This window comes from Zeus faber (genome assembly GCF_960531495.2).
Source record: "Zeus faber genome assembly, chromosome: 8".
Lineage (NCBI taxonomy): Eukaryota > Metazoa > Chordata > Actinopteri > Zeiformes > Zeidae > Zeus > Zeus faber.
Window position 1 is genome coordinate 27,476,948 of NC_137195.1, and position 26,948 is coordinate 27,503,895.

Below are 26,948 nucleotides of genomic sequence, written 5' to 3' on the forward strand. Positions count from 1 at the left end.
GGTAAATCCACTGGCTATTCCCAGAGAGCAATTAAGACCCAATTCCCCGAAGCAGTGCCTCTGTGCAGTATTACGGCCAAAAATGTGGCGCAGGTGCTGTTTCAGGTCATCTCCCAGGTCGGGATTCCAAAGGAAATTCTGACCGACCAGGGCACTTTGTTTATGTCACACACACCGCGCAAACTACTGTACGGGTTACTGGACGCTCAGTTCAGACCAGCGCTTACCACCTGCAGACTGAAGGTCTAGTCGAGTGCTTCAACAGCATGTTGAACCATGATGTGGAAGTTTGTACACAATGATAGCCGTAACTGGGACACATGGCTGAACCCCCTGTTGTTCGCGGTGCGGGAGGTCCTCCAGTTTTCCTCAGGGTTTCCCCCTTTGAGCTACTGTTTGGCAGGAGACCTTGTGGGGTGCTGGACCTGGTTAAGGAAAACTGGGAGGAAGGTCCTAGCACCAGTACAAACGAGGTCCAGTACGTCCTGGACCTGAGAGCAAAGATACACGCGTTGGGGCAGGAATCACAAGAGAACTTGCTCCAGGCCCAGGAACTTCAGCGCTGCTTGTACGACAGGGGGACTCTGTTAAGACAATTCTCACCGGGGGACAAGGTCTTAGTGCTGCTCCCTACCTCCAGCTTAAAAATACTGGCAAAGTGGCAAGGTGCCTTTGTGGTCACACGACGTGTGGGGGAGGTCAATTATGAGGTTGAACATGCCGACAGATGGGGGGGTCCACTCAAATTTACCACCTGAACCTCCTAAAACAATGTAGGGAAGGTGTTCCCGTAGCGCTGACCACGGTTGTATTCAAGAGGGATGAGTTGGGGCCGGAGGTTCCAAAACCAGCCGATGGCACTGCCGCCCTGTTAAGTGACCAAAGACAAAGCGTGGGCGTTGTGGTGCTGCAGCATTATTTTGCCCACGTGTTCTCTCCCCTACCCAGCCGTATGCCCCTCATATTCCCCCATGTGGAGACGACCGCGGGAGTGAAGGTGTGATCCCGGTTGTGTCGCCTGCCCGAACACATATGGAAAATAGTGCCGATGGAATTAGAGGCCATCCTGGACATGAAGGTAATAGAGCAGTCTACAAGTGAATGGTCGAGACCCATCATGCTGATGGGTAAGCCCGATGGGTCGGTGTGGTTTTGTGTAGATAACCAGAAGGTGACCATGGTGTCAAAGTTTGATGCCTACCCGTTGCCCCCTGTCGACGAGCTTCTCGACCAGTTAGGTACGGCTCATTTTTCGCAACACTGGATACAACCAAGGGCTACCGACAGATTTCCTTGTCTCAGGAGACCAAGGAAAAATCGGCCTTCTCAACTCTGCAAGGCCTTTACCAGTTTAGCGTTCTTCCGGTTGAGTTGTTCAGAGTCACAGCGACCTTTCCATGTCTCATGGATCGCATCCTGGGTCCGCTTGCAGCATTTGCCGCTGCATACTTAGATTATGTAATTTTTCACAGCGATACGTGGGAGCGGCACATGCGGAATGTGGGGGAGGTGTTCAAGTCCCTGGGGTGTGTGGGGCTCACCGCGTGCACCAATCCCAGGTGAATAAGACAGCTGTGACCGCGAGCACACTGAAACCCAAGACTAAGAAGGAGATAAAGCAGTTTTTGGGGCTGGCCGGCTATTATATGAGGTTGGTGCGGAAATCTTCGGCACTGACCAGCACATTGACTGACATAACTCCAAAGGGTGCTCCAGATCCGGTCCAGTGGTCGGACCCGTGGCAGCGGGAATTTGCCAGGTTAAAAGAAGCTCTCTGTGGGGAGCCTGTGCTTGCATACCGCTAACTTTTTTCTCCCTTTCTGTCTGCGTGAGATGAGGTACAGCACTGTAGAGAAGGAATGTCTTGCAATAAAGCGGGCCATCACCACCCTCGCTATTACCTGCTGGGTCTGGCCTTTACCATCTATGCGGACCACGCCCTGCTACAATGGCTCCACCGTATGAAAGGCACCAATGCACCGTTCACCAGGCCCTCCAACCCTTCAACTTCTGGGTGGTCCACAGGCCAGGGGTTCAGATGGTCGTAGCAAATTTTCTCTCCCGCTCCCGGGAGGAAAAATATCAAATATGGGATTTTTTTTCAACAAATAATCTTACGGATTACCACTTTAAGACATGGTACAGAATTAACGCTAACGGTGATGTTGATTGTCGAGACCTTGGTCTAGACAAATTGATGAGTTGTTCAGCAGCTTTAATGTGGAGCGCACATGGTAACCCTGCTGAACAAGAGAAATCGCTCCATCATGGGGGAGTAGTCATTGCGACCTGGCTCGATAACTATGTCACATCAAGAATGTGAGGACTGATGTCACCCCTGGATTATGTGTATTTGTTCCACTAAAGCAAGCTATGAACCACGTTAGCACTTAAGTGGCGTGCGTTTGGCAATGCTTTTTGAGAGAATATCGTGTTTTTCCCACCTGCGCATGTTGTACTCCCTATGTGTTGCGTGCCCAATCTCTGCATCTGCATCTGAAAGTCTGTTTATTGGCTTGCCTCTACCCTTTCTTTGCCCTTCTGTTACGGACTCTCTCTCTCTCTCTCTCTCTCTCTCTTTCTTCTGTTCCTCCCACCTTGCCCTGCAGCAGGGCTGCATGCCGGGGCTCGCGGTGCTTTATTTATCATTGTGTACCAAGAGAGGACATGTTTCATCCGCCGGGCTGTGTTGCGGTGCCCGATCGATCCAACAGTGTCCGTTGACTGAATAATGGGGCAACGAGAGGAGGGAGGTGGGAGGGAAAGAGAATGTGAGAGAGAGAGAGAGAGAGAGAGCAGCATTGTCTGCTATAAAAGGGTCGTACCACCTTGAGCACAGCCAAGTTTCTATAAAATACCACTTACAGCGATAGTGTTGCTCAGTTAGAACAAGAACAGCGCAAGGAAGAGAAGAGAAGAGCAATGCAAGAACATGGACTGTTTTGTACTGTATGTAAAATATAAACCTGTCTTTTTAACGAGGACCTATTAGGTCCTCGTTAAAAAGACAGGTCCGATGCTCTTTTCAGCAATTTGATAGGTCTCTGAGGTCCCCAAAACATGTTTTAAAGTTTTTTTTGCTGAAAATACCAGTCAGATTATGCATTCTAGCCCTTCCAACATGCCTCCTATCCAGCCTGTCTGTAAATGGGCTGAACCAGTGGGAGGAGCCACCCTCCCAAAAACCCTTCTGTGAGCCAATGGGGTTTGAGAACAAGTTCCCAGTTCTGAGAGCCAATGGCGTTTCGGCGTGGCTTCCAGCTTTCTTTGTATTAACAAATCTGTTGCTGAACCAATTTGAGGCGAGAAATAAGCAATCCAGTTGCTGAATCTTCACTCAGATTAGATGGCCTAATTAAATATTTGTTATGACTTTCACACCGGTGTCGGGAGCAGGGTAGAGCTTGGCGCCCCGATGGAAACGGCTTGGGGCTTTTATGTTTCATTCAATTATGGCAACGTCTGAAAATAAAATAAAATAAATACATCTACGGTTTTGTTTGGAATGGCTCGTTTTATTCTGTAACAGACAGTTCACAAAAAACTGACTGGGCTGTCTTAGTTCACATTTTGTGTGTTAATCAGAAATGTATCTGCACAAGCAAAGAAAGAGTTTTGCATAATAGGTCCCCTTTAAGACACTAGTTTGGGATTTTCATATTGGGATACGGTACTAGATTTTTGCTTGGTTTTGGGCCAATATCTGATACCATACGAAGTGATGAAGATTGAGGTGGAAATACCAGTATTGGTCCATCTTGTTGGTACAATGCAATACGACGGTTTTGAATGGATGTGCTGTATTCCAATGATAGCTCATGAAACCTATGTTTTTGCCCCTTACATTTGTTGCATTACTGAAGACCACTGCTGTTTGGAGCAGTAGTTTGGGCACTTTCCCTCCCGACTTGTTCCAGACTCTCAGCCATAGTTGCTTTGAGGCTGCCATACAGTACGTGATTTAGCCCAAGTGCGGCAATTTTCGTTTGAAATTTTACGCTCTACTTGTCGTAATGCCACCTCGGCAATGGTGCAGAGATTGAGAACAGCTGCGGCGGCGAGAGCTAGCTCACGCCGCATTCAATTTAAATGGAAGACAAATACAACTATATTATATTAGTGGTATTTATTAGTATTTATAGTGGTCTCGCATGATGCTTGTTCTTCCATTTTCAGTAGAACTACATTTCAACTTGAATTTTAAAGGACGCATTTTTCTCAACACAGGCTTTCTGGAAATGTTGGTTTCCACTATTAACACTTTACTACTGAGAAACGTACCCTTAAATTCAGAACAATGCAACAAACGGGGAAAAAATTGGGAAAAATCGGGAAACTTACATGCCTTGAGTAATTTTATAAACATGTTTGAATAACAGTGATATCATTGTAAACCACACTTTGCAATGGCCACAGTACATCCAAAGTGTAATGTGGCCAATAGCAGGTTCCCAAGAAGCGGCGCAGCTTCCTGTTTCACGTCAGATGTAGCCGAATCGCTGATTTTCCGAACTATAAAAGAGTCAATAAAGCCCTGTAATCCGGATAAAAGGCACTGTTTGCACCCATTTTTTAAAAGGCTTAAATGTTTGCCCCTTTGGACTGCATACAAGCACAGTGAAAAGCTGCAGTAGAGTGGTAGGTTTCTCAATAGTCAAGTAGTATTGATGTTTGTGCGTGCGTGCGTGCATTTTTGTGTGCGTGTGTGTGTGTGTGTGTGTGTGTGTGTGTGTGTGTGTGTGTGTGTGTGTGTGTAGTCTTGTGTGTGTGTGGCTGATAAAAGCCAGATGCCTGCTGTTTTTGTGACCGGAGCTACTGATGTTTCTTTTGTGTGTGTGTCTGTGTATATACACAGTAGGTGTGTGTGTGTGTGTGTGTGTGTGTGTGTGCAACCCGGTGTAATACTTGTTCGTGCTCATAGTCACAAATATGTATTTATTGAATCGTGACGTGGAGCGCGAATATCAGACTATTATTTAAATGGGGAGAATTTCTTTGACTATGAAGCTGGGGGGCATGGGGATAGAGGGTAAGTGTACGCAGATACATACAATAAAACTAAAACAAACCTGTGAAAGTATGCCACAACGGGGAGCTGGGGGGCATGGATGTGTTAAAATTATTTAAAAAAAAGGTAAACTGTTTTGGACATTTCTGGACATTAAGAGGGCGTCGATTGAGGGCGCCACTTAAATTCAGGGCTTTGCAAATACTTTACCAATGAGGCAATTACATCATAAGATGCGTGTTATGCATGCATAATAAAATGGCATGGATCTGTAGTTTTTTGTAGTTGTATCGGGTTAGGGTTTGAAATGGTTATAAATAATTGCGCTTTTCAAATGACATTTGTAAATTCTGACAATGCAGGTATATTCCCCGACCAAATTAACCCCTAGTATCACATGCATGTTGTTTTTCACCGATACCTATGTCGGTTTATAATAAGACTATTTTACCCGTGAAGCAATTGCATCAAATGCATTACAAAATGGCATGTGAATTGTAGTTTGTGTCATTTTTAGAGACAAGGTTTAGCAAACGTGGGTTTCAAACGTTTATAAATAACTGCATAAATATTATACAATGTATATAATAATTTGTTTTTGCTCCTGTAGAAGCCACAAGTACGTATGATATCAACCTTGTTGTAAGGAAAACATGTTGAATTTGCGATGTCATAGAGACTACACTACCCATAATCCTAAGCGTAACAGTGACATCTGTTTGGTGGAGCTTGATATTACCATGGAAATGTTTACCGCAGTGGCTGATATGTACAGAGGCGCACACATGCTGCTATTATATACAGTCAAATTGTATCTACGAATGAACTTCACACTGAGGGTATGACCCTACGGTATATTCATGTTCTTGCCCAACCTTGAATCTAATAGTTTATTCAATAGAGAAAAAGCAAAACCAGTATCCCACTTTTATTTAGTGGTAGTCAGAACACAATTGAACCCATGCATTTCAAATTATAATACATCATACATCCTCCGCATTCAAATGAATTGGTTTGAATTTCATTATGTTTAGCACGATAAAGATTGGACAATCGTACTCCGGGACAGGATTCAATAAATATATTTTCACGACTATGAGCACAAACAAATCGGGTTGGTGTGCGTGCTTGGGTGTGTTCTGGCGTCCGCTGCGGGTGGGGATCGCCAGAAGAGGCTCAGCTGACAGCAGACACATCTGTGGGTGATTGAATTGATTAACAGATGCTTTAAAAGCTGCCGCGGCGCTCATCTGTCTCTCACACTCCTACAGAGAGGAAAGCCGTCTCTACCGCGAGGGAGAGATTGGCGGAAGAAGGCATCTTTATTGTTGTTTTGCCAAGCAAAAGTATTTTGTTTGAGATACAAGACCTGTGAATAAAGATACTCGGCCCGGTCGTAAACTAAGGAGGTCATTCAGTTCACGTTCCCCCGTTATGGACGCTAGCTTGTAGCCTAGCCTAGCCTAGCCTGTCGCATTGGTGAGAATCTGCTTCTTCTATCACAAGTTGCTTTGCTGCTTCCATTTTTATTGCTTGGAGGATTGTAGGATGCAAAATTGTCTGGAGATCGAAAACATACTTCAAGTCTGATTCTTGAACCGGGTTGCTATTTTGCGGATTATACCCGCAGATGAAGGTTAGGACACCATTTCCAACTGGGGAAAAAGTGCCTTGCACTCATCTCTTTTCATGAATCCCATGTAAAACATAATGTATGACTCACTTCTATTAGAGATACTGTTTTACTGTCACCGTTGAATTCAAATGATTGAATGCGGGCCTGGTTATTCGATACCTCTTGTCTGACTGCTGCTCATTGTATTTTTCATTAGAGTGATAGGCATTGAGAGGGGGGAGAGATGGTTGGCAGAGGACAGATTCAAGGTTATTGATGAGGGCTATTAAGCGGCGAGTGTCCTGCTGTCAATAGTGACGGTAGCACTGGACCGCCGAGACAGTATACCAAAGCGCAGAAGTGGAAGCAGTGAGCGGGATTGGTGGCGTTGGATGAATGAAACGCTCTCCAAGAATCCTGCGATGTCGCCTGCCAACATGGCTGGGAGTTCTCCCGGAAAAGGCTGTCGTTCCGGAAAGAAGAAGGAGAAATAGAAAGGCCCTCCTTGTGTGCCAAATAACCTTTCTAGGTGATGATGAGAGAGAGATAGAGAAAGGGAAGAAGAAAAAGGATGCCCTGTCACCCTGATAAATGAGAGGACAGGCGATGAGAGCGCGGGCTCGTAGGGACACATGTTTCCAATAACAGCGGTTCCGCATCAGACACCAGTGAACCCAGCCGTCCGTGAGCATCCGAGAACAAAAAAAAAAAAAACGAAACCCCAAAAACATAAAGCAATCAGCCGTCGAAACCTTCCCCTCCTATTCCCCTTCGTTCGTGGCTTACTTAATTTTCCTCTTTCTCTTCCCTCGCCCTCTTCCTGACCTCTCCTCAACACCACCCCCTTATGCTCTCCTCTCCACACTAATTAGCCACATTAGCATTTCATAGTAATTTAGCGCGGCTCGCTGGAAGGAGGCTCTTTGACCTCGGAAAAGAGAGGGGCTTAAGGGGCCGCGGGCGCTCTGATAGATGTGGCCGCACGCACACAAGTGCCCCCGTCACAAGCGGCTGCAAGCGGGCACGACCGCAGAAGAAGGGTCATGGAATGATAGAACAACAGGAGACAAAAGGACTGAGGAAAAGCAAATTAATGAAGACTGGTGACAAGGAGTCATGGAGAACTGGAGGAATGTGTGACAAAGGGAAGGAAGAAAAAAATTGCTATTTAGGAAGGAGGGAAGGAACAAAGAAAAAAAGGAAGGAGAGAAATATAGACATTCATTCTGAAATGAATATCTTTGCACAAAAACAATTTTGTTGGACATTGAATAAATGGACAACTAGTTGTTTTCCAGGACACTTCAATGACTATTCCATGAATGGAAAGCTGCATTTCAAAATTCCAGGTTTCCCAGGACATGGGAGGAATCCCGAGGAAGGAAGGGCGGAAGAAATGGAGGAAGGGCATATACTGTAGATAGGAAGGATGGAAGGAGAGAAGTATTTAAGAAAAGGAAGGACTGATGGATGGAGGCATAAACAAAAAGGGATTCACATGGGAGGAAGAGTGGAAAGAAGAAAGGAAGGACTGAAAGGAAGGAAGGACAGACGGATTGGAGAAATTATAGGCAGGAAATCAAATCAAGAAGCTAAGAAAGGAGGGATGGATGGGGTGGACATGACAGCAGGAAGAGAGAAAGGATGAAAGGAGGAAGGGTACAGATATGTTGCCAATAGAAAGTGTATTAGGTAAGGAAAGGGGGGGCAACAAATGTAGGAAACCGAACGGGACGGATGGTGAGACTGAGGAGAGGAGGAAAAGGAGGAGAAGACAAAGCGTTGGATAATGGGAGGAGGAAAGACGCCTCCCTGGGGGGGGGGGAGGGCATCTTCCATTTTCCTCTCCTTGCCAGACCTCCAGTCGACCAATACAGGGACTGACGCTGGAGACGCAGCATCCGCTGGAGCTGACGAAAGTCTTAACGGGAAGCTGTAACATCCCGCCGCCCCCAAAAAAACCCCCCTCAGTCCGGACCTGAAGGACAGCCCGTGAGCAGAGGTGCATACCGAATTTCCTCAAATAGTGAATGGGGCTTTTATTTATCTCAACTGCTGAGGGTGCCAGGCCTTTATTGGAAGCAGACTTATATTAGAGGAAGGCTTTTATATCTTATTGTTTAATAAGTACGTTTGATCATATTTTAGTATGAATTTTAAATCAAACTTCCATCTGGGTGCCATGCCATGCAAACACATGTACTGTATTGTGAAAAAAGAGAGCTAGTAGCTACCTTGAAAGTCGCACTTGTGGTGGTAGCCAACAGGGGAATTACAGTTTTCTGAGATTGCCTTGAAGGCACCACTTCCTGCTTGGAGCGCTGGGGAGTGAGAGCGCTCAGAGCGGGGCATTTGCCCCAAGAAGCGATCTGCAATCTGCTACGCAGCAGTAGGAAATGGAGTTAACTACAAATACATCTACAATAAAAACTTATTCTTATTCTTATTCTTATTCGCTTTGTTTGGGAGTGGAGCGCTGCACCAGAACAGTGCTGCAGCTCCCATCAGTTTTTCCCCCGGTCTGTATTTGAGGCAGGCTTTTATTTGTTCGCGTAAACCGCCGCCCTGTGCATTTATTAGAGGCCCGGACTTTTTATTTTATTTTATATTATAAATATTATATTTATATTTGAGGAAGTTTATCAGAGAATGCATCCTTGTTTTCAGTTTGAATATGTCATATATTTGTTGAATGAGTACATCTTGGGCGTATATATATATATATATATATATATATATATAGTATATACACTCATTTATCACATGGCTCTCTGGAATACTTGATTCTGATTGGCCAATCGGTGGTCAGTTATTCCTGAATAACGACCGCTGATCCGTAAAAAAATGACCGTTGTCACAGGGCGACCCCTTCTCCGCCTGGTTTAACGTCCCTCGTATCGCTCCTACATGGTTATGCTAACGCAGGCTAGCGGTGACTTGTTATGCTCCATGAAAACAACAATGGAAGACTTGAGACAGTGAGACAGTGATTGGACGAGAGGCATATGCATAGAGCGCCCAAAACACCCTTAGCAAACCCAGGACGTGCAGCTTGCATACTTTGTTTTATCTCCATGGACAGTTATTAAGCTAGTTAGTTAGGTCACTAAAATTATGAAAATTAGTCAATTAGAATTCAGCAAAATCCAATCCACTGCCAAAGAAAATGCTAAAATTTTAACTCACGTCTGTTACATCACTGCAGTCCACCCTTTTTGCTTAACTATTGGGTCTGTGTTGCTGATTGGTTATTTCATGTCACGTGACCTGTGGCGCATTTTGTTGGGGTGGACGTGCTCCCACTTTCAAGGCTGCTCGCAATGACACACGCATTTGAAAAGATTGGATTTGTTCACTCATAACATTGCGTGGCAATCAAGCCTTGGGATACTAGTGATAGTCGTGTACTGATTTATACCAATTTGTGTCATATGTGTGTGTGTGTGTGTGTGTGTGTGCATGCATGCGGGCAACACCCTTTCTTGGGTGTTCTTTTACTATACGTTTTAACACTTGAATTCTAAGGTGACGTGCTTGACCGGCGGATGACAATAACCAGCGCCAGCAGAACTCGTCTGTGATTGAGGAGAAGCTGGGAACAGAAGCGGGGAGCACACAAGTGAGAGAGAGAAAGACATCTTCCACTCACCCGTTCTGCATCGCAGTGGGATCGTACGTCAACGCCATTCCGGTCTGGAGGGAGAAAGACAAAACGAGAAGAAATTCAGTCGACAACATGCAATTTTATTTATGTTTTTAACCCGTGCAGTCAGCATGCTGGGACATACAACACAGAGTATTTGTATGCTATTACATCTTTGACAGAGTTAGTCTGCAAGTGGAATTCGACTTCTCAACCTGCAATGCCACTCTTTATTAATTCTTAAATCGTGAAGAACTGTTGCAATAACTCTGTCCTGTGGATGACCTGTGGGATAGCAAGAGCACAGTTTTTTGTTGTACAGAATCACCACCAACCGCCATCTTTGAAGAACTAATTTACCATGTTTGGGTCTATAAACAACTAATCACTACTCCAAGAGGGGGAGACTCACCACGGGTGAGACAAACAAACACAGAACCAAACGACAGCAGGCACATAAAAAAAACATAAACGAAATAAACAAACAACATGTACGTGGAAAAGCATGAACATCAGACAACAACATGTATCAGAAAAACAGAGATAACCAAGTCTGGAAAACTGGAACAGCAAATAGGCCTCCTCCTGTGATTGTCATTGCAGTAAACGAGGAAGAAAACTAGAGGGATGCAACCAGGACGGTGCCAGGGTGTCACCAAAACAAGTGCTGGTGGTGTGCGTGTGCTTGTGACAAGACCGCCCGTACATGTGTGCGCGTGCCGCATAGAAATCCCACGGCCGCAGGAAAGGCCCGAGCACCCCGCCCTGCAACCACAGAAAACCCCCAGCCCCCCAGAGAAGCCGGAAGCCTGCAAAGCCACCCCCACGCCCGCCCCCGAGGAGCACATACCAGTCCCAGAGAGCGCGAGGTGGCCCTGCGCCCCTGAGGCGCAGGGCCAGCCACGACCCCCGAGCGCCCATCCACGTAATCAAGCGTGCTCAGCGCAGGGCACCCGGATGTCACCACAACCCCCCCCCCCCCCCCCCCAAACACCGACACCCGCCGTAGAGCAGCCTCAGCAAAGGCCGGCAGCCGCCCCCCACACTCCAACCCACACCCACAACAGCAAGCGGCCCACCAGGTGCGTTCTTTTCACCCCTGCCAGGTTGTGGCATGCCAGAAACCACCAGGCGCAAGCCGCCAGGACTCGAGTCCAGCCGGCAGGAGGCCCACCCGGCCCAACCACGTCTCCACACCAACCCACCAGTTTTCTGCCACCCCGGAAAACCCCAGTGCTCAATGTGTGGTGTTGGCAGTTGCAGTAAAAATTGCGGGGTGCGGGGGTGCGATTCCTCCAAGCAAGTCGAACTCGAGTCACTTGCACCCCTCTAACTCCGCAGACCCTGGTCCAGTGGAGTGTTTTTCGGAGTAAGATTTGTGTGCAATCTGTTATGTGTTCTAAGCTAATATGAGTGGTGTTAGAATTTTGGGACGGACAAGAAGCACGTCGGGGCAGGAGCGTGACGGACGAGATCGCAGCCTGTCCTGCAAACCCTAGGCCTATTGTGTGGCGTATGTGCTCAGTATGAGTTTTGGCAGTACAGTGCAATTCTAACAATATCAAAATGCTACGTGCGGCCATCAAAGCAGCCTGCCTGTTTAGCTGGAATATCTGCTCAGTTCTGAAAAGTAACCAAACTTAAAAGATAGTGACAGTGAGTGATTCCAGGGGTAAGATGTTAACGCTACCTAAATGTTCAATTTGGCTTGCCGTAGGCCTGTTTTTGAGTTTGAGGAACGGCAAATAAAGCTCATCGGAAACCTAGAAATACATCTTGATGTATGTCTGGCGAGAGCAAACTAAAAAACTGTACTTCAATGTGAAAGACGTCTTTACTGAACTGAACCAGACACCAGCCAGGGGGTGTTGTTTAGCAATGACACTTCATAATTTAAGGCGCAAACACCCTATTGTTAGTCTACATTTTATTATTATTTTTCCACCACTTTTTCTAGTTCAGCAAGATCCTCCTGGTCGCTTTTTGCGCAATTTGGCACATTGATAGACATTGATTGCAATAGTCAAAATGTATTTTCTTTCCACATGGCCTTATCCATCCATATTTGTCGGACAGTCACAAATTGGTAGAATCTTTATTATGTTTTCTGCCATTTTGAATTTATTGAAAAACAAACTAGGCCATTTATCCAATCCCAACCAAACCAACTTTGTTAAATTCCTCTTCCTTTGTTCAAAATAATCTAAATAGTTCTGAAAGTGTTACTGTAACAATATGGCCACCAGAGGTGTGGACGTTTTTGCGACACCGCTGCATACTGTAAACAGGAAGTAGGTATATCTTCTATAAGCTGCTACCACTTGTTGCTTCAGTTTGGCCTCCTGGGGGCACTTACTAGAAAACTTATGAAAATGGTCCCTACTGCCAGACCGTGTCGCCGATTTGAACGCGACCAACTTTGGGACACTTGAGGCTAAAGGTTCCATTGGTTAAATCAAGAGAAAGTCGATTGTCAGAACAAGATGGGTGAGAACACAGGCCAATCACATTTCAGGAGCCTAAAGATATAACACAATAATTGTTTTTCCAGATCTGTCTCCAGGGGGCGCTACAGTCAATAATTAAATGATGCATCATTGAATTAGCTAAGTCTCCCAACCAATGTGATCTACAGTCATGAGTGTAGTGTCAGATGATGCAGCCTCTCATGTTCAATATATATCTACAGGAAAGAATACCCCCCCCCCCCCCAACCATTTCCACTATTTAGAAATTTCTGAAAAAATAACTTTTGTTTACTTTATCTCCAACTTTATCTCCTCCTAAGCCTTTTGTCCAATTTTCATCAAACGATGATGAATGATTTTCATCATTGGTTTCTTTGGACCTTTTTTGTTCAAATTTATCAAGAGAGTGAACCAAACACACTATTATCCATCATATGCATTCAGTTTGGTTCACGCACGTCAAGCCATTTGACTGCCAGAGGTCATAGAGTGCACAAAAAATGATGCCTCAAAAGCTTTCTCACAGACTAATGGCCACATTCTCAAACTTGAGCATCACTTGCACCTCCTGCTATCTGTCGAACTTCTTTAGAAATGGATCACTGCTCCCTCACTTGAGGTCCAAGCTTCGAGGAGAGGGGCCCACTTCAGCTTGACACCCCTCAATTGCTGCTTGCACCTATATTTGGAGTTGGTTTTACGCTCGGTCCAGCTTCTTTCTTTTTTTAATGAAGAAAGAAAGTGAGGTAGGGGGGAGTCTATTAAGACAGTAATTTAAAAAAATCATTTTCTCGCTTTTCGATACTTTGTGAGACAGTATAGACGGACCGGTTGCGACCCGCTGGTGGGTCGTAGGAGATTTCAGTTAGGTCATCAAATCCAACTGCAGACTTTCTTGTCTTCTAAAATTATAGTTTTTTTTTATCAACCGTGGATCATCAAACATTACCCAATTATCCATTATGGTTGGTTTACCTATTCAAGCTGCAATATCCATATATACCTTATACAGCCATACCAAAATCCTGTGAAGGAAATATTCTGTATAGTTTTATATATTTGACTATTTGTCCTTTGTATTTTTTGCGTATTTATATATATTTTAGATGTATATTTTTGTAAATTTGACAATTTTTATTTTAACTTTACTTTTTATTCTACTTCATTATCATTTAACAATAAAAAGAAAAATCTGATTGTTGAGGGGTTTTTTTTAATGCTAATTGTCTGCAGAGAAACACACCAGTCCTCGCCACGACAAATTAGTTGTATATGTAAATGTTCCTGGCCGAACAAACTCATTCTGACTCGAATGCAGAAATGACTGTGAAAAAGAAAGCTCTGAAATATTCATTTACACACAAATTTGCTCCGCTCACTGAGTGATACAGATATACAGTCAATATGGTCCAATTAGTTAGGTGGTGGTTAGTTAGTTAGGTCGCGAAGATAAATCACTTAAAAAAAAAAAATCCTCTGCAGAAAAAGGTTGGGAAAAACACTGGCACTTTTAGAATTGAATGTCACTTAGTGCCCATTCATTTAAACGTCAACTTCAGGATCACTGGAAGTGACATTTATCAATGGACAATATCAATGGCAAGTGTAAAATAACGGATAAACTAAATTCTGGAGTTTCAGTATTTTCTCTTTCTCCCTCTCTCTCGCTGGCTTCATGAAGTACAAAAATACATTTCCCCTTTGCTTTTTTTTTTTTTTCAAATAGTCTTCCTTTCCCTTGCCTCTCTTCAGCCTCTCGCTGCGTCCCCTTTTAAACCTTCCTTTGTCCCGGTCTGTGTCTTTCCCACCGCTTTTTTTCCCCTTCTGTATAAACTAAGCATAAATGATGGAGACTGTAATGTGGCCCTCTGTCGAGCTGTTAAAAAGAGATTTCTATGTCCATTGCAAAGAGCCTTGTGCAAATATAAAACACACGGTTGCAACGGCGTCGCTCAGCTCATTCTATCTCAATCTCTCTCCCGCTACTTCTGTTCCGTCTCCCCCATTTATTCTCCATCAGCAAAGCTCGACAAGTGTCTCTTTTTTCCCTTTTCTTTGGAGTTGCTTTGTATTCACATTCAAAAGGCTCCTCGAAAAGAAAAAAATTGGCAGATCAGCCCAAATCCAAATCCTCCCCCTTGATACTGAATTTGAACGCAACGTTTAAATGGAGGTGGACAAAAGGAACAATAACAAACCCCCCCACACCCCCCAAAAATGTAATAATAAATTGTAAATAATTAAAAATTCCTATTCAATAATTAACAGCTGCTAAAGAGAAGATAATTTAATAATAAATTAAAAAGCACATAATTTAATTTAAAACATCCCCAAGAGCGTGGGCCGCTTCCATTTTGCGTCTGTTGGCAGGCGCCAAAAACCAGGCATGTTGCTGAACAACTAAAAAGGGCCGTCCTTGACCCACAGACTATGTCGATCAACATTTTGGTGTGCATGTGTGTGTGTTCCTGGCTAAATGAGCCCCGCCTTTTTTGGCAGCGCCAGGTCCACATTTCCTGAGCGCTGTGTAATATCAGCGTCGGAGCTTTCCCATGTGTGTACCTACACGTGTTCCCACTTATCCACCTGTGCAAGCAGCTCTCTGGGAGCGAGTGTGAGTATGTGCATGTGAGAGTGTGTGTGTGCGTGAGAACATTTTTTTTCCTTTGTGTATGACTGTGTGAGCGCCAACGGAAAACAATAAATTGTGATCCCTGGACATATGTGTGTGTGTGCGTGTGTGTGTGTGTGTGTGTGTGAGTCTGTTCCCACTCTGTTCCCAGTGTGTGTTCCCGCGAATGTGAACATACATTACGGCATTAACGCCTGTGTGTGTGTGTGTGTGTGTGTGTGTGTTCCCACTCTGTTCCCAGTGTGTGTTCCCGCGAATGTGAACATACATTACGGCATTAACGCCTGTGTGTGTGTGTGTGTGTGGGTGTGTGTGTCTGGTCCTCCCAAGGCCAGACTCATTTAGGAGCTAGGGGCGAGGCGAGATTAGGTCCGGCTGACTGGGTAACAGAGTGAGGGAGGAGGCAGAGAGACGCCTCGGAGCACCTTCATGGCCAGATGTCTCAATCAGTCAGCCCCGCAGACCGAGCCGCCAAACAACCCCCCCCCCCGCCCCAAAAAAAAGTTGGTGGCTTGCCACTGCAAGGCCAGTCGGAGGCCTTGTTGGGGGACGGGGGCCTGTGTGGGGAGTGCAGGGCCAATGACAAATGCGAAAGCGATGAGAGTAAAACGCGCCACTCGTTTGTTCAGAGCTCGAGCCCCGTTGATGTATTAGCGGCATAACGAGGAAAAATGAATGCCACCTCAGATAAACACACTCGGCACCGTGGAGCGGAGCAGACCGTCGGTTTCCGCTCAAACTTAAAGGTTGGAGAATGAAATATTATCAGGATATTCCTCAATATTTCGCAAATATGCTGCAGTGTGAAGGTAGGGGTTACAACAAAGCCGGCAACAAAGCAAAACGCACCCATTGTTCGTATAGTCCATAGCTAAAAAAACAAAACAAAACAAAACAAAAAAGTATTTAGGCCGGCGCTACTCATGCAGCGGCAGTGCCCATTTGCATTTTCTGACTATAAAGTGAGAGTTTAGGAACTCCCTCACAGTGAGAAAACATTTAAAGAGCAGGGGATCTGAGCCAACCGTTTTCCAAGGTGCCAATTAAAGGAATGGAGGCTTATTGCGAAATTGGCCAAATTTTTTAAGGGGGAACTTTATAGAACCGCTGTGCCGTCTGTGTGGATGCGGACGGACAGAGAGACAGAGAGACAGACAGACACACACACACACACACACACACACACACACACACAGGCAGACGTTGCAACCTCACCTCTCCTTCTCGGATCCACGGTCGGCCATTTTGAGGGTACTTGATTTGGGTCTGCCTCTTCTTCTGGCCTCCGTCAGCAAACTTGCACAGCAGCGGCTCTGCAGGGGCTAGAAAGAGAGCGAGCGGGAAAGCAGAGTGAAAGGGAGAGAGAGAAAGGGAACAAGCGACTGTTTGTACCGTACTTCCATTGTCATTTTTGTTAGTGACCCGTCCCTCGTTGCTTATGTATCTAACCATTTAGACAAAAGTTTGAAGTGATGAACATCCATACATCTCTCTCTCTCTTATCTCTCCATCTCCCAGCGTAACTGCACTGGAATTATCGCGCCTCCCCCCAACCCTACGACAAGCCGGACTCCCACAAACCCGCCTTGATGCCTGAAAAAAAAAGCCACCGGCAAGAACATCAAAGTGTCGGAGGGAGCGGGCGACCGAACGGTTCTTTAGCACGGGACAAAAAAGAACCGGGGGAGTCAGAGGTGGCGATGGCGGCGGAGGCTACAGACGCCGTTCCTCCGACAGCCGTTCCTCCAAGAGAGAGCAACGCCTCCCCTTCTGAACCGCAGAGCGCAGGAAGCCTCCAGCACAAACAGGATTAGAAAACCGTGACCCCCGTCGCACAAAAAGTTCACCAAACTCCGTGGGCTGCCACCACTAATACCCCGGAGGTTCCTCCGTTCCGACAGAAAGGTTCTCGACGGATGGAACGGGATTAAGTATATTCTAACAAAAAGATGGTGTTGTTAATCCCCCAGCTTTGTTGTGAAGCAGGTGTGCACATAATAACTTCTATTTCAAGGGGGTCCAGCATGACCTGACATGCGCACTACAAACTGGCGTCCCGACATGAACCAGCTAGGTCGACAGAGTCCCAGGGCTGTGGATAATTTGTCTGTCCGGCTAAAGTACGTTTCCATTTGTCAATCCTCTACACAAATAAGCATTGTAGGTTCGCTCAACCAACTTATATCGGCTGAGAGAACAACTTCCGCAATCGCCTAAATCGTTAAAATCATCGATCGATTAGCATAGAATAATTGTTCTCAACTTTTGCCACATCAAGGACCCTGAATTTGATATGTGTTGGGCATATCCATTAAATTTAACTGTTAAATATTTTGCCGGGGACCCTCTGGAACTGCTTGAAGGATCCCTGGAGGGGGTTCCCTGGACACAATGCTGAGAAGCGCTGGTATAGAGAAGAGCAATTGATGATTATCAATTAATAATCAATGTAGACAAAAGCATCTGATGCATTTTGGCTTTTATGCTGCGCAATGCTTCCCAAATGTGCCAGTCAGGTTATAATGAGTGATTGGGAAATGTCAACGCTAAAAATATGCCTTGCTTTATCTTTATCTTTCTTTGTGGTTTTATCTCTCAACATTCAACTCTACAATGTATAGTTTATGCGTCCAGAATTCTTGCAGTGATGAGGAGATATCGTACGAAGAGCAATCGCATTTCTGCGAGTGAACATCGTGGCGATATCGATCAAAACCGCGCTCGATCGCTTCAAGAGAGAAAGCAAAATATTTTAAAAAAGGGCGTCACAGCTCTCAAATTGAGAAAAAAGGGGTGTTGGCAGGAGGAGTGATCCAGGATTGTGGTCGTTTTTGGCATGGTTCCTGTATCCCCCAGGGCGACCCAGCGCCTTCCTCTGCCGGTGAACACGGAGTTACTCACTGGACAGAAACGCCATGCGGCGCTGTGTGATCGTCCTGGGCTGGAGTCAAGCCTGTTTTATCATTACACACTTACACCTGGAGTTTTATCTTGGGGAAAAAAATTGAGAAATGAATAGGAAAAAAAACAAAACAGCCTACGCTGCCCACAGCTATCCTCTCTCCTCTTTCAATTGTTATTTTACAACCTTTGCCTCGCTCTTTCTCCACTCCTCTCACTCTCCCTCCATTTCTATCTCCCCTGCTTGTTGGAACTTACCCGCCTGTGCGGTCAGGCTTATCGGGGGTGTTTTTTTTTTTGCCAAATTGTAAACTGCGCACAGGTGTGAGAAGGAGAAAAAAAACAACAGAAAAACAGCACATAAATAAATGAAAGGGAGCAGGTCAAGCATAGAGAGAGATAGTTTAGGTTGGTTTTACCACAAACCATACCTCATTTGCAACAACCATCTCGTTTTTTGTGACATAACTAAGGATATAAGCACAATTGCCCGAACTTAAAGCCTATAAATAATGGGGCTCAGTATTCAAGGAATAACGTGAGAGAGAGAGAAAAGACAGAAAAAGAGAAAGAGAGAGAGAATCAGTAATTCACACCGTAGCCGTCTCATAACAAAGCAAATTACATCATATGCAAATTACTACGGCTAACTATAAATACAAATTAATCTTATTAGGATATACCCCTTCAAATGCATCATTTTGTAAAATTACCCAACATGTTTACCAACTAGACATGCACCGTTTGCAATTTTCTTGTATGTATGATCAAAATGAAACATTGACTATTAAATGTCTTTTACATTGTCGGCCCATCATTTTGAGTTTATATCCGTGATCAGAGAAAACAAATGTTCTTATCATTTGGTCTCATTGGGTACATCTGCTGTACGTCAATGACAAATACATCACATGATCTGACCACGTGGACCACCGCTGCAATTTTCAGTTACAACAATAGTGAGATTGCTGATGTTGACACTGTGTTTATTATTGTTCCTTATTCACTGTGGAACAATGATAGAACATGAAACTGTTACTGAGCTCCAATAAAATAAAATACAACATGGAACGGTCACTGAGTTTGAATAAGATGGACTGTCATCATGTTTCAGTATAATGCAACCTGAGACTCTCACTGAGTTTTAGCAGAACACATATACATATAACTAACATGGAAATGTCCAGTTCAAACTTCATATGAAAGTCAAATATAACTTACTATTACATTTATATGGTACTTGCCATTCCAAAATAAATTGCAATCACTGCAAAAAAAGTAATAATAATAATAAATGACGACTCTTCTCACTGTGGTTCACTGGAACTCACCGTGCATTAAACCAACTGAATCAAATCGAAACGACTCGTTTTACAGAGTGACTCGTCCAGAACCTCAAAAGTCTCAAAAAAGAGTCAAACTTTCCAGTGCACTAGGAACACCCAGAGCAAATGCTCCGCTGCACTGACAGCAATAAATACTCAATCTGCACAATTTTGGAATATTGCCAGGCGATAAAATATTTATCCAATCTTCATTTACCTTGAAGCACCTCCAAACAGCCGACATTTTCTTTCTTTCACTCTCTTTTTTGAGCATCAACTACGTAAGTACGTTACATTACGTTTGTATTGGGTTTGAGTATCAATGCATCGATCGATTGGTGCATCTCCTTTACCAAGGCTTTATAAGTTAACATTACGGTCACATTATGTGATAATTACTCCCCCACTTCCATTTTACCTCAGCAATGCAGCGTCGGTGGATAATAAAGCACGGCTGAGCTCAGTGCTCTGCATATCAGTGGATGTTGAGTGAGTGAGAGGGAGGGGAGGGTTTACAGAACCACAGGTAGGAGCATCTGGTCCAATCCGAGGGATGTAGATTAAATACCCAATAAATGTACGGTATTGTTTTGTATATTTATTTATTTTTTGCCCATTTTCAGCTGGCATTTCTTACCTGAGGAATTTGACCAAGAATTGCGTGGTTGGTACACAAAATGCATGCAGATTGGGAGGCCTGTAAATTGGCGTTCCAAGTCAAGTCAAGCTTTATTTATATAGCACTATCCTACACTGGGCAACACAATTTTCTTTTGATTGAGTAACAATACAATCAAAATACAAGTGCAAGCGAAGACTATAAATGCATATCAACAGTTGTTTGTGCAATTAGAAAAAGAGATATACAATATACTTTCTTCTGCTCTTCAGAGACAGAGAACTGAGATGAGCTGCAATGTTCTGTCTCTGAGCACCAAAGGTTGGTGTTTATGTCTTTATCATTGCTCAGTTGTGAAAAAGTTCTTTGACATCCAAAGATTAATATCATAATCACACTGAGTTAGGGAGTGTATGGGATGTAGGTCATCAGGAGATAGGGATATATACAGTTGTTAATTATCTGCATAATTATGGTAATTTATTTTGTGTTTCTTTAGAAAAAGGTTTAGCAAGTGGGAGCATATAGAGATTAAATAGTAGTAGTCCAAGAATCAAACCTTGGGGTACTCCACATATAATACCCATTTTGTCCGAGGCAAATGGACACTGTCTGAAATGTCCCTCGTGTAGGTAGGTTTTGAACCAATTTAGAACTGGGCTGGATAGGCCAACACACTTTCCTAATCTCTCGAATAAAATGTCATGGTCAACAGTGTTAAAAAAATTAACATATTTTTTCAAGTATTTTGCTGAGGAGTGGCGAGTTGAAAATAGGCCTTTAGTTAGCAATAACTGATGCATCAAGAGTGCTCCTCTTCAGAAATAGTTTAATAACAGCTGACATAAGTGCTGCGTCGAATATACCTGATTGAAGAGAGCAGTCATTTATCTCTAACACCTCTTAAGCAGTTAGAAACGGTTTAAAAAAAATGTGGTAGCGAAAGGGTCCAAACAGCAGGTGGAGGACCTGAGCTGTCTAACAATATGGTCTAGGTCCATACGCTTTTTCGTCCCTCTGCCGTGGCTCCCTGTGGCTTTGAGAAAATAATGTGAATGAATGATGGCTATTTAATTTAAATACATTTTATTCAATTTAGTTAATGTTTTCAAGGTCATAGTTATGATTCTGGAGATGTAGGTGATCTTGTAACATTGAAATAAAACGTGTTTTAATATTTTGTCAGTCAAAACATGCGTCGCACCTTGTTTGTGTCACCCGTTGCCGACGGGCTGGTGACTTATTTTGAACTCTTGACCCCCGGTAAGCTAATGCGGAATGCGGAGTGGAATAGAGACATGGAATGCCATTCCCGACACCAATTTGAACATGAACAAGTATGCATTTGGGGTCCTGTCCATCTTTGAATCCACATATTTGTATAAGTGTTCTCCACCATGAACTTCATAAAGAGCATAAATCGGTGTCATGTGTGAAGCTCAAAGTTACATCATTCAGCATCGATATGGAAAAGCTCTGCAGTGAAGTTCAGGGGCAGAAATCGCATTAAGCAGGTGAGAGAAATGAGCTTTTCATTTTGCAAATATAGATATTTATATCGAGACCCTGAACTGATGTGGTTGTGTTTCATATTCAGGTCGACGGTTGACTGTGGCACGCGACTGAGGACATAGTCGCGGCTGACGGCACACTGAAATAGACTTGAGTCGTGATAAAACACAAACTAACATTTTTTTTGCCCCATTTGATTAAAGTGAATATAAATTTTTTTCAAATCCACAAGTCAAATTGAAACCCTGGTCAAATTGTTTTTGCGGCTCCAGGTGGGTTTTATTTGGCGGGAATCGTGCCCAAATGGCTCGTTTAATGCTGAAGGTTGCCGACCCCTGGTCTAGGGAGACAAAGTGAGACATGGCAGCAGTCATGTTTCTGGAGAACTGGAGGGTAGGTTCATTTCTGGATCTTGAGACATTTATGTTCAGTCTGATAGCAATAATTTTGTTATTGAAAAATGTCACATTTTTCAGTGGACAGCATCTCTGACTGGGTTGTAGATGGTGGATTAATAACTCGATCAACAGTGGAGAATAGCACATTACTATCGTTGATCTTTTCATTGATGATTTTGGAATCGAAGGACTGTCTGGCCGGTTTAATTTATTTGTTATAGTGATGGAGTCTATCCTTGTCGATTTGCATGGCGATCCTGAAGTTTTGTCTTTCTCCACTTTCGCTCTGCCTGGCGCTCTTATAAGCTGCCTAACAACTGTTCTGTTTCTCCAGGGGAATTTTTGTTTTTCCATGTTTTTAGTTGTAAGAGGTGCAATGTTATCAATGATGTTTTTTATTTTTAAGTTCAAGTTATTCACAGGATCTTCAGTTGCCATGAACAACGATAACTCATAAGGTTTCAACGGGTACGGCAATATTAAATCCTTTTGATATGACTAAGTTCAGAGTTTGCCCCTTATCCTTGGTGGGTCCAGAAACGTGCTGAGTGAGGTCAAATGCCTCCAATATGCTAATGAAGTTTCTAGCATCTGGGTCTGTTTGATTGTCAACATGAATATTAAAATCACACAAGATAATTACACATCATCATAATCAGTGGGGACCTTGGACAGTAGCTCAGAAAATTCATCAAGGAAGCCATATTTAGATTTTGGTAGCTGATAGACAGACATTGATGATTAAAATTGGAGTAACGCAATTTATAGACATAGCAAGGTGGTCAAAAGACGTGAATTCCCCGAGGGGGATTTCCTTGCAGCCATAGATATCAGAGAAGACAGCAGCTATTCCAATTAATTGCTTTCTTATCAGATCTAGTGGTTTGGATGAATTTGAAATTAGGAGGTGCTGTCTCAACGAGTGTAACTGTGCCATTTCTATCCAGCCAGGTCTCAGTCAGCAGAATGAAATCCAGGTTATGGGTACTTATAAGGTCATTAACTAAAAAATGAGTAATTCGTTAGCGACCTGACTTTTAATAAAGACATTTTTATTGTCAGCCCCCTACAAAGCTATGCAGACTTTGTAGGGGGCTGATAGCTGATAGTTGAAGTCCAAACAGGTAATTAATTGTTTAGGCTCCTGTAACTTACAGGGAAATTACAGGATATGGGTCTATGGTTTATAATTACGGGAGCAGAGTGACAGTCATTGAGGGGAGGGTGGATCGGACTCATTGACCGTCAGATGGTGAATGCATTGCAGGAGTGCTAAGTTCCAGTGAGGGAAGTCCTTACAATGCACTCACACCAGAAGCGACCGGAAGCCATTCATTTCCAATGAGAGCTGGGTGACGGCGATCCAGGGACGGAAAGAAAGTTTAGCAGAGTTGAACTTTAATGCGAATGAGCAGCGATGTAGCCTATGGCCGATCGTAGAAGGGTGGATGGGTTCATCTGTCGTTCACCCGCTGTCAAAACTTTCGTTCTGTGCAAGTTGGTTCCTGCCGATCTTAAAATGGAGGAAAAGTTCACTTTAGCGGGTGATTGTTTCCCAGGCTCGACATGAAGTCCCTGTTTCCTTTAGTAAAACAAGCGTTGCGTGGAGTTTATTACAAATTAAGTATAAAATTAAGTGAATCATACCTTTGAATAGTAGTCCACGTTAGGGAACACCATTGATAATGCACTGACTACCAATGGAGGGAATCTCCAGGACAATGATATGATATTCCAGGGTAAAGCACAATCGCATCATGTATAGGCAAACTATCGTTTTCCAAAATACATTTTTAATTAGGATTGCATTCAGTATGATAGGTGCAGTAAATTGGGATATGCTCCGGCCCCATTGTGATCCTAGCTGCAATATGTGGATTAGCGATAGTCTTTTGGGTGTTTGTTTTTGCTTCCGTCATGAGAGGAATCTTCTGTATTGTTCCGTATCATTATTTGTTTATATGTTATTTGTTTATATATTATTATAAGACTATATAAGACACGAACAATTATAGTTATAGTGCAAACCTGTTTGCACAAAACCACATATACGGATACAGGCTGATCTGCCGCTGTGTTCAGTCGGAACACACTCACACACACACACACACACACACACAGACACACACGATGCGTAATTCGCTCTACACTAACATGCAACTGCCACTCCCTGCTGCTTTAACTCTCTGGTCCAGTACCAGTAGAGTATCTGTACATAGCAGCCGTGAGAGGGCGATTCAAAAACATCCTGGAGCAATAGGGGAGGGATTTCAGGTAAAAAAAACCCACCAGGTTATATCAAAAAAACGTTTTAGAGAGGTTGGGAAATCAAGAGTCCAGTGTCTGGTCTGGTCAAGCCGCTCCGCTGGCCGCTGAGGAGAACAAATTGATTGATCGATTGAATGAAACCAAAGAAAACACTGTGCGTAACGGGGACACCAACAGGGACCTTACGGGGACATAATGGGGACACCCCCATGGGGTGTTTCCATTTTGGAATGTATAAAGCACACATGCAGCAATGCAAACCCACTCAACAACATTACAACATACACACACATGTCCCGGTCACGCCCAGCGTTTATGACATTTCCATCATGTTACAATTATTATACAATTCATTTCGAAGCGGTTTTTCAACCAGTGGACTCCCTGCTGTTGGAAAATTGTTGATGTTGGAAAGAGGGATCTATCATTGTGCCCTGCCAGCGCATAAATTGCCACACACACACACACGCACGCACGCACGCACGCACGCACGCACGCACGCACGCACGCACACACACACACACACACACACGCACACACGCACACACGCACGCACACACAGTATGATCGTGTGTCTTTGATTGTTGCCCTAGTTATATTTGAGGCTTTAATGTTGTTCACAGTCTGTGTCAGCAGTCCGATATTCGTTTGCAGGATAAATTAGGATAAGTCCCAGAATGATTCTCCAAATAAAACAAAAAACAAAAAAAAACAAACAAAGCTTTTTTGGCTGTTGGAAATTATCCTTGTGCCTGAGACAGCTGTCTAGTTACTGCAGCTATTATAGGTAAAATAAAAAAAACAAAACATATCCAGGGTGGCATTAAGACTGATAAAGTGAATTAAGTGAAGACTTTGAAAGGAAACCAACCCCCCCCAAAAGAGTGGGTTTTCTCTCCATATTGGGAAGCAGTTAACATTTTCTGAGGAATGGTACCCCTGGCGAAAGTCGCATTATGAAATAAATCATGCTAAACACCTGGAGCTTTGCGGCAATATCTTGACAAACAGTTGATGAATTTGTGTTTGTTTATGTGTGTGTGTGTGTGTGTGTGTGTGTGTGTTTGTATGAGACCGAATATCTTGGAGGGAGAACCTTTATTACACCTTCTTTTCAATTTTTTTTTTTTCCACTTAAGTAGAAAATGATGGAGGCTATATAATCGATGTTCATTTAGGCCTCGTCAACACGTATAATATGGGTATTCTTAAGAATGTTTCCCCCCCCCCTCTGTTTTCAAAAACAAATTCCTAGCCACACCAACAGTGTTTTTGAAAATATCTCCGTCCACAAGAGAACACAAAAACAATTTGAAAACGCTCCCATAAGCTTGCCAGGCGAGTGGAGGGAGATAAAACTGGTGATGTCAAGGTTTTGTTTGGTGAAATGGCGAGCGGGGACGCACAGCGGATCGCGCAGCAGTCAGCAGAGCGGAGATCACGGCGTCGGCCACCTTTTTTTAATTGTTATTTTTAGGTAGTTTCAAAATCTGGGATATTTAAGGAAAAAAAAACCAAAAAAAAAACAAAAACAGGAGGGCAGTGGGAAAGAATGGTGAAAAACGGGAGGATCCCGAGAAAAACGGAAGGGTTGACAGCTATGACGTGTGTGCGTGCATGAACGTGCGATACATTTGGTTCCCGGTTTGGGGGCTTGAAAATCACCCTACATGAAACCTTACAGTACTAGCCACACGTAAACACACTGGTTGGCTGCCATTGTTTGTTGGTTTCTGGTGCATCCTCACTGTGTGAAACACACATTGAGCCCCCCGCCCAACCCTTCCCCATGCCCCCCTCTCTTCTAAAGTCGAAGACAATCTCCGCGTTCAAATGAATTGGTTAAAATGTTGTTATATGTAGCACGAAAAAAGTCAGACAATTGTACTCCGGTACACAATTCAATAGATACATTTTTGTGAATTTGGGTTGTGTTTTTCTCTCTTGAGTATTGAACTAGAAATGTCATGACAACCCACTGACATGACCAATGTCTATTTTGATGGACCTTGGTCATGGCAATGGGTTGTCGTGAAATTTTGAGGTTTGGTTGTAGGGTTAGGATAATGCGTTTGCATATAAACAACTTTTCATGTTGAAATAACGACCAAGTTATGAACAAAGAACGCAGTTTTAACCAAAACCCTTTCTTTTGGATAAGGACCGTTAGGACTCATGGCTTGTGCTTCGCTGTAGAAGCGTGTAAATGCAGCTCTCACGTATTTGCAGGGTTTCTGGGTAACTGTTGGCTGCAGAGGCTAGCAGATGGAGCCAAAAAAAGAAAGAAAATTTAGAAGTAACCGAGAGTGGCAACCTTGTGAATGCCTCCCATTATGTTTTTTGTTTTGTTGGACAGCAGTACTGTGCAAAAGACATTTGGAGCTAAAGAAGCCTACTGTATGTTGGCAGACATCGCAAAATAAGTGTCAATGGAGAGGAATAAATCAACATTAAAGGATAGGTTTTCTATTTTTCAACCCAGGCCTTATTAAAATGTTGGCTCCCATCATTTAGAACGATTCATGGCGCAACTTCGCTGAGGGCTTTACTACTGAGAAA

At 43.8% G+C, this 26,948-nt stretch overlaps 1 protein-coding gene across 2 annotated transcripts in view; it reads right to left on the minus strand.

Moving 5' to 3' along the window:
* Window positions 1–26,948, minus strand: part of LOC307233953 (RNA-binding motif, single-stranded-interacting protein 3-like) — a 168,065-nt gene that overhangs the window by 22,959 nt on the left and 118,158 nt on the right. For both annotated transcript variants that reach the window (XM_080005448.1, XM_080005447.1), the window contains exons 7-8: window positions 16,582–16,688; window positions 10,273–10,316 (exon numbers count right to left, since the gene is read on the minus strand). In XM_080005448.1, the coding sequence (XP_079861574.1) occupies window positions 10,273–10,316; window positions 16,582–16,688 (151 nt within the window). The remainder of the gene's footprint in view (window positions 1–10,272; window positions 10,317–16,581; window positions 16,689–26,948) is intronic.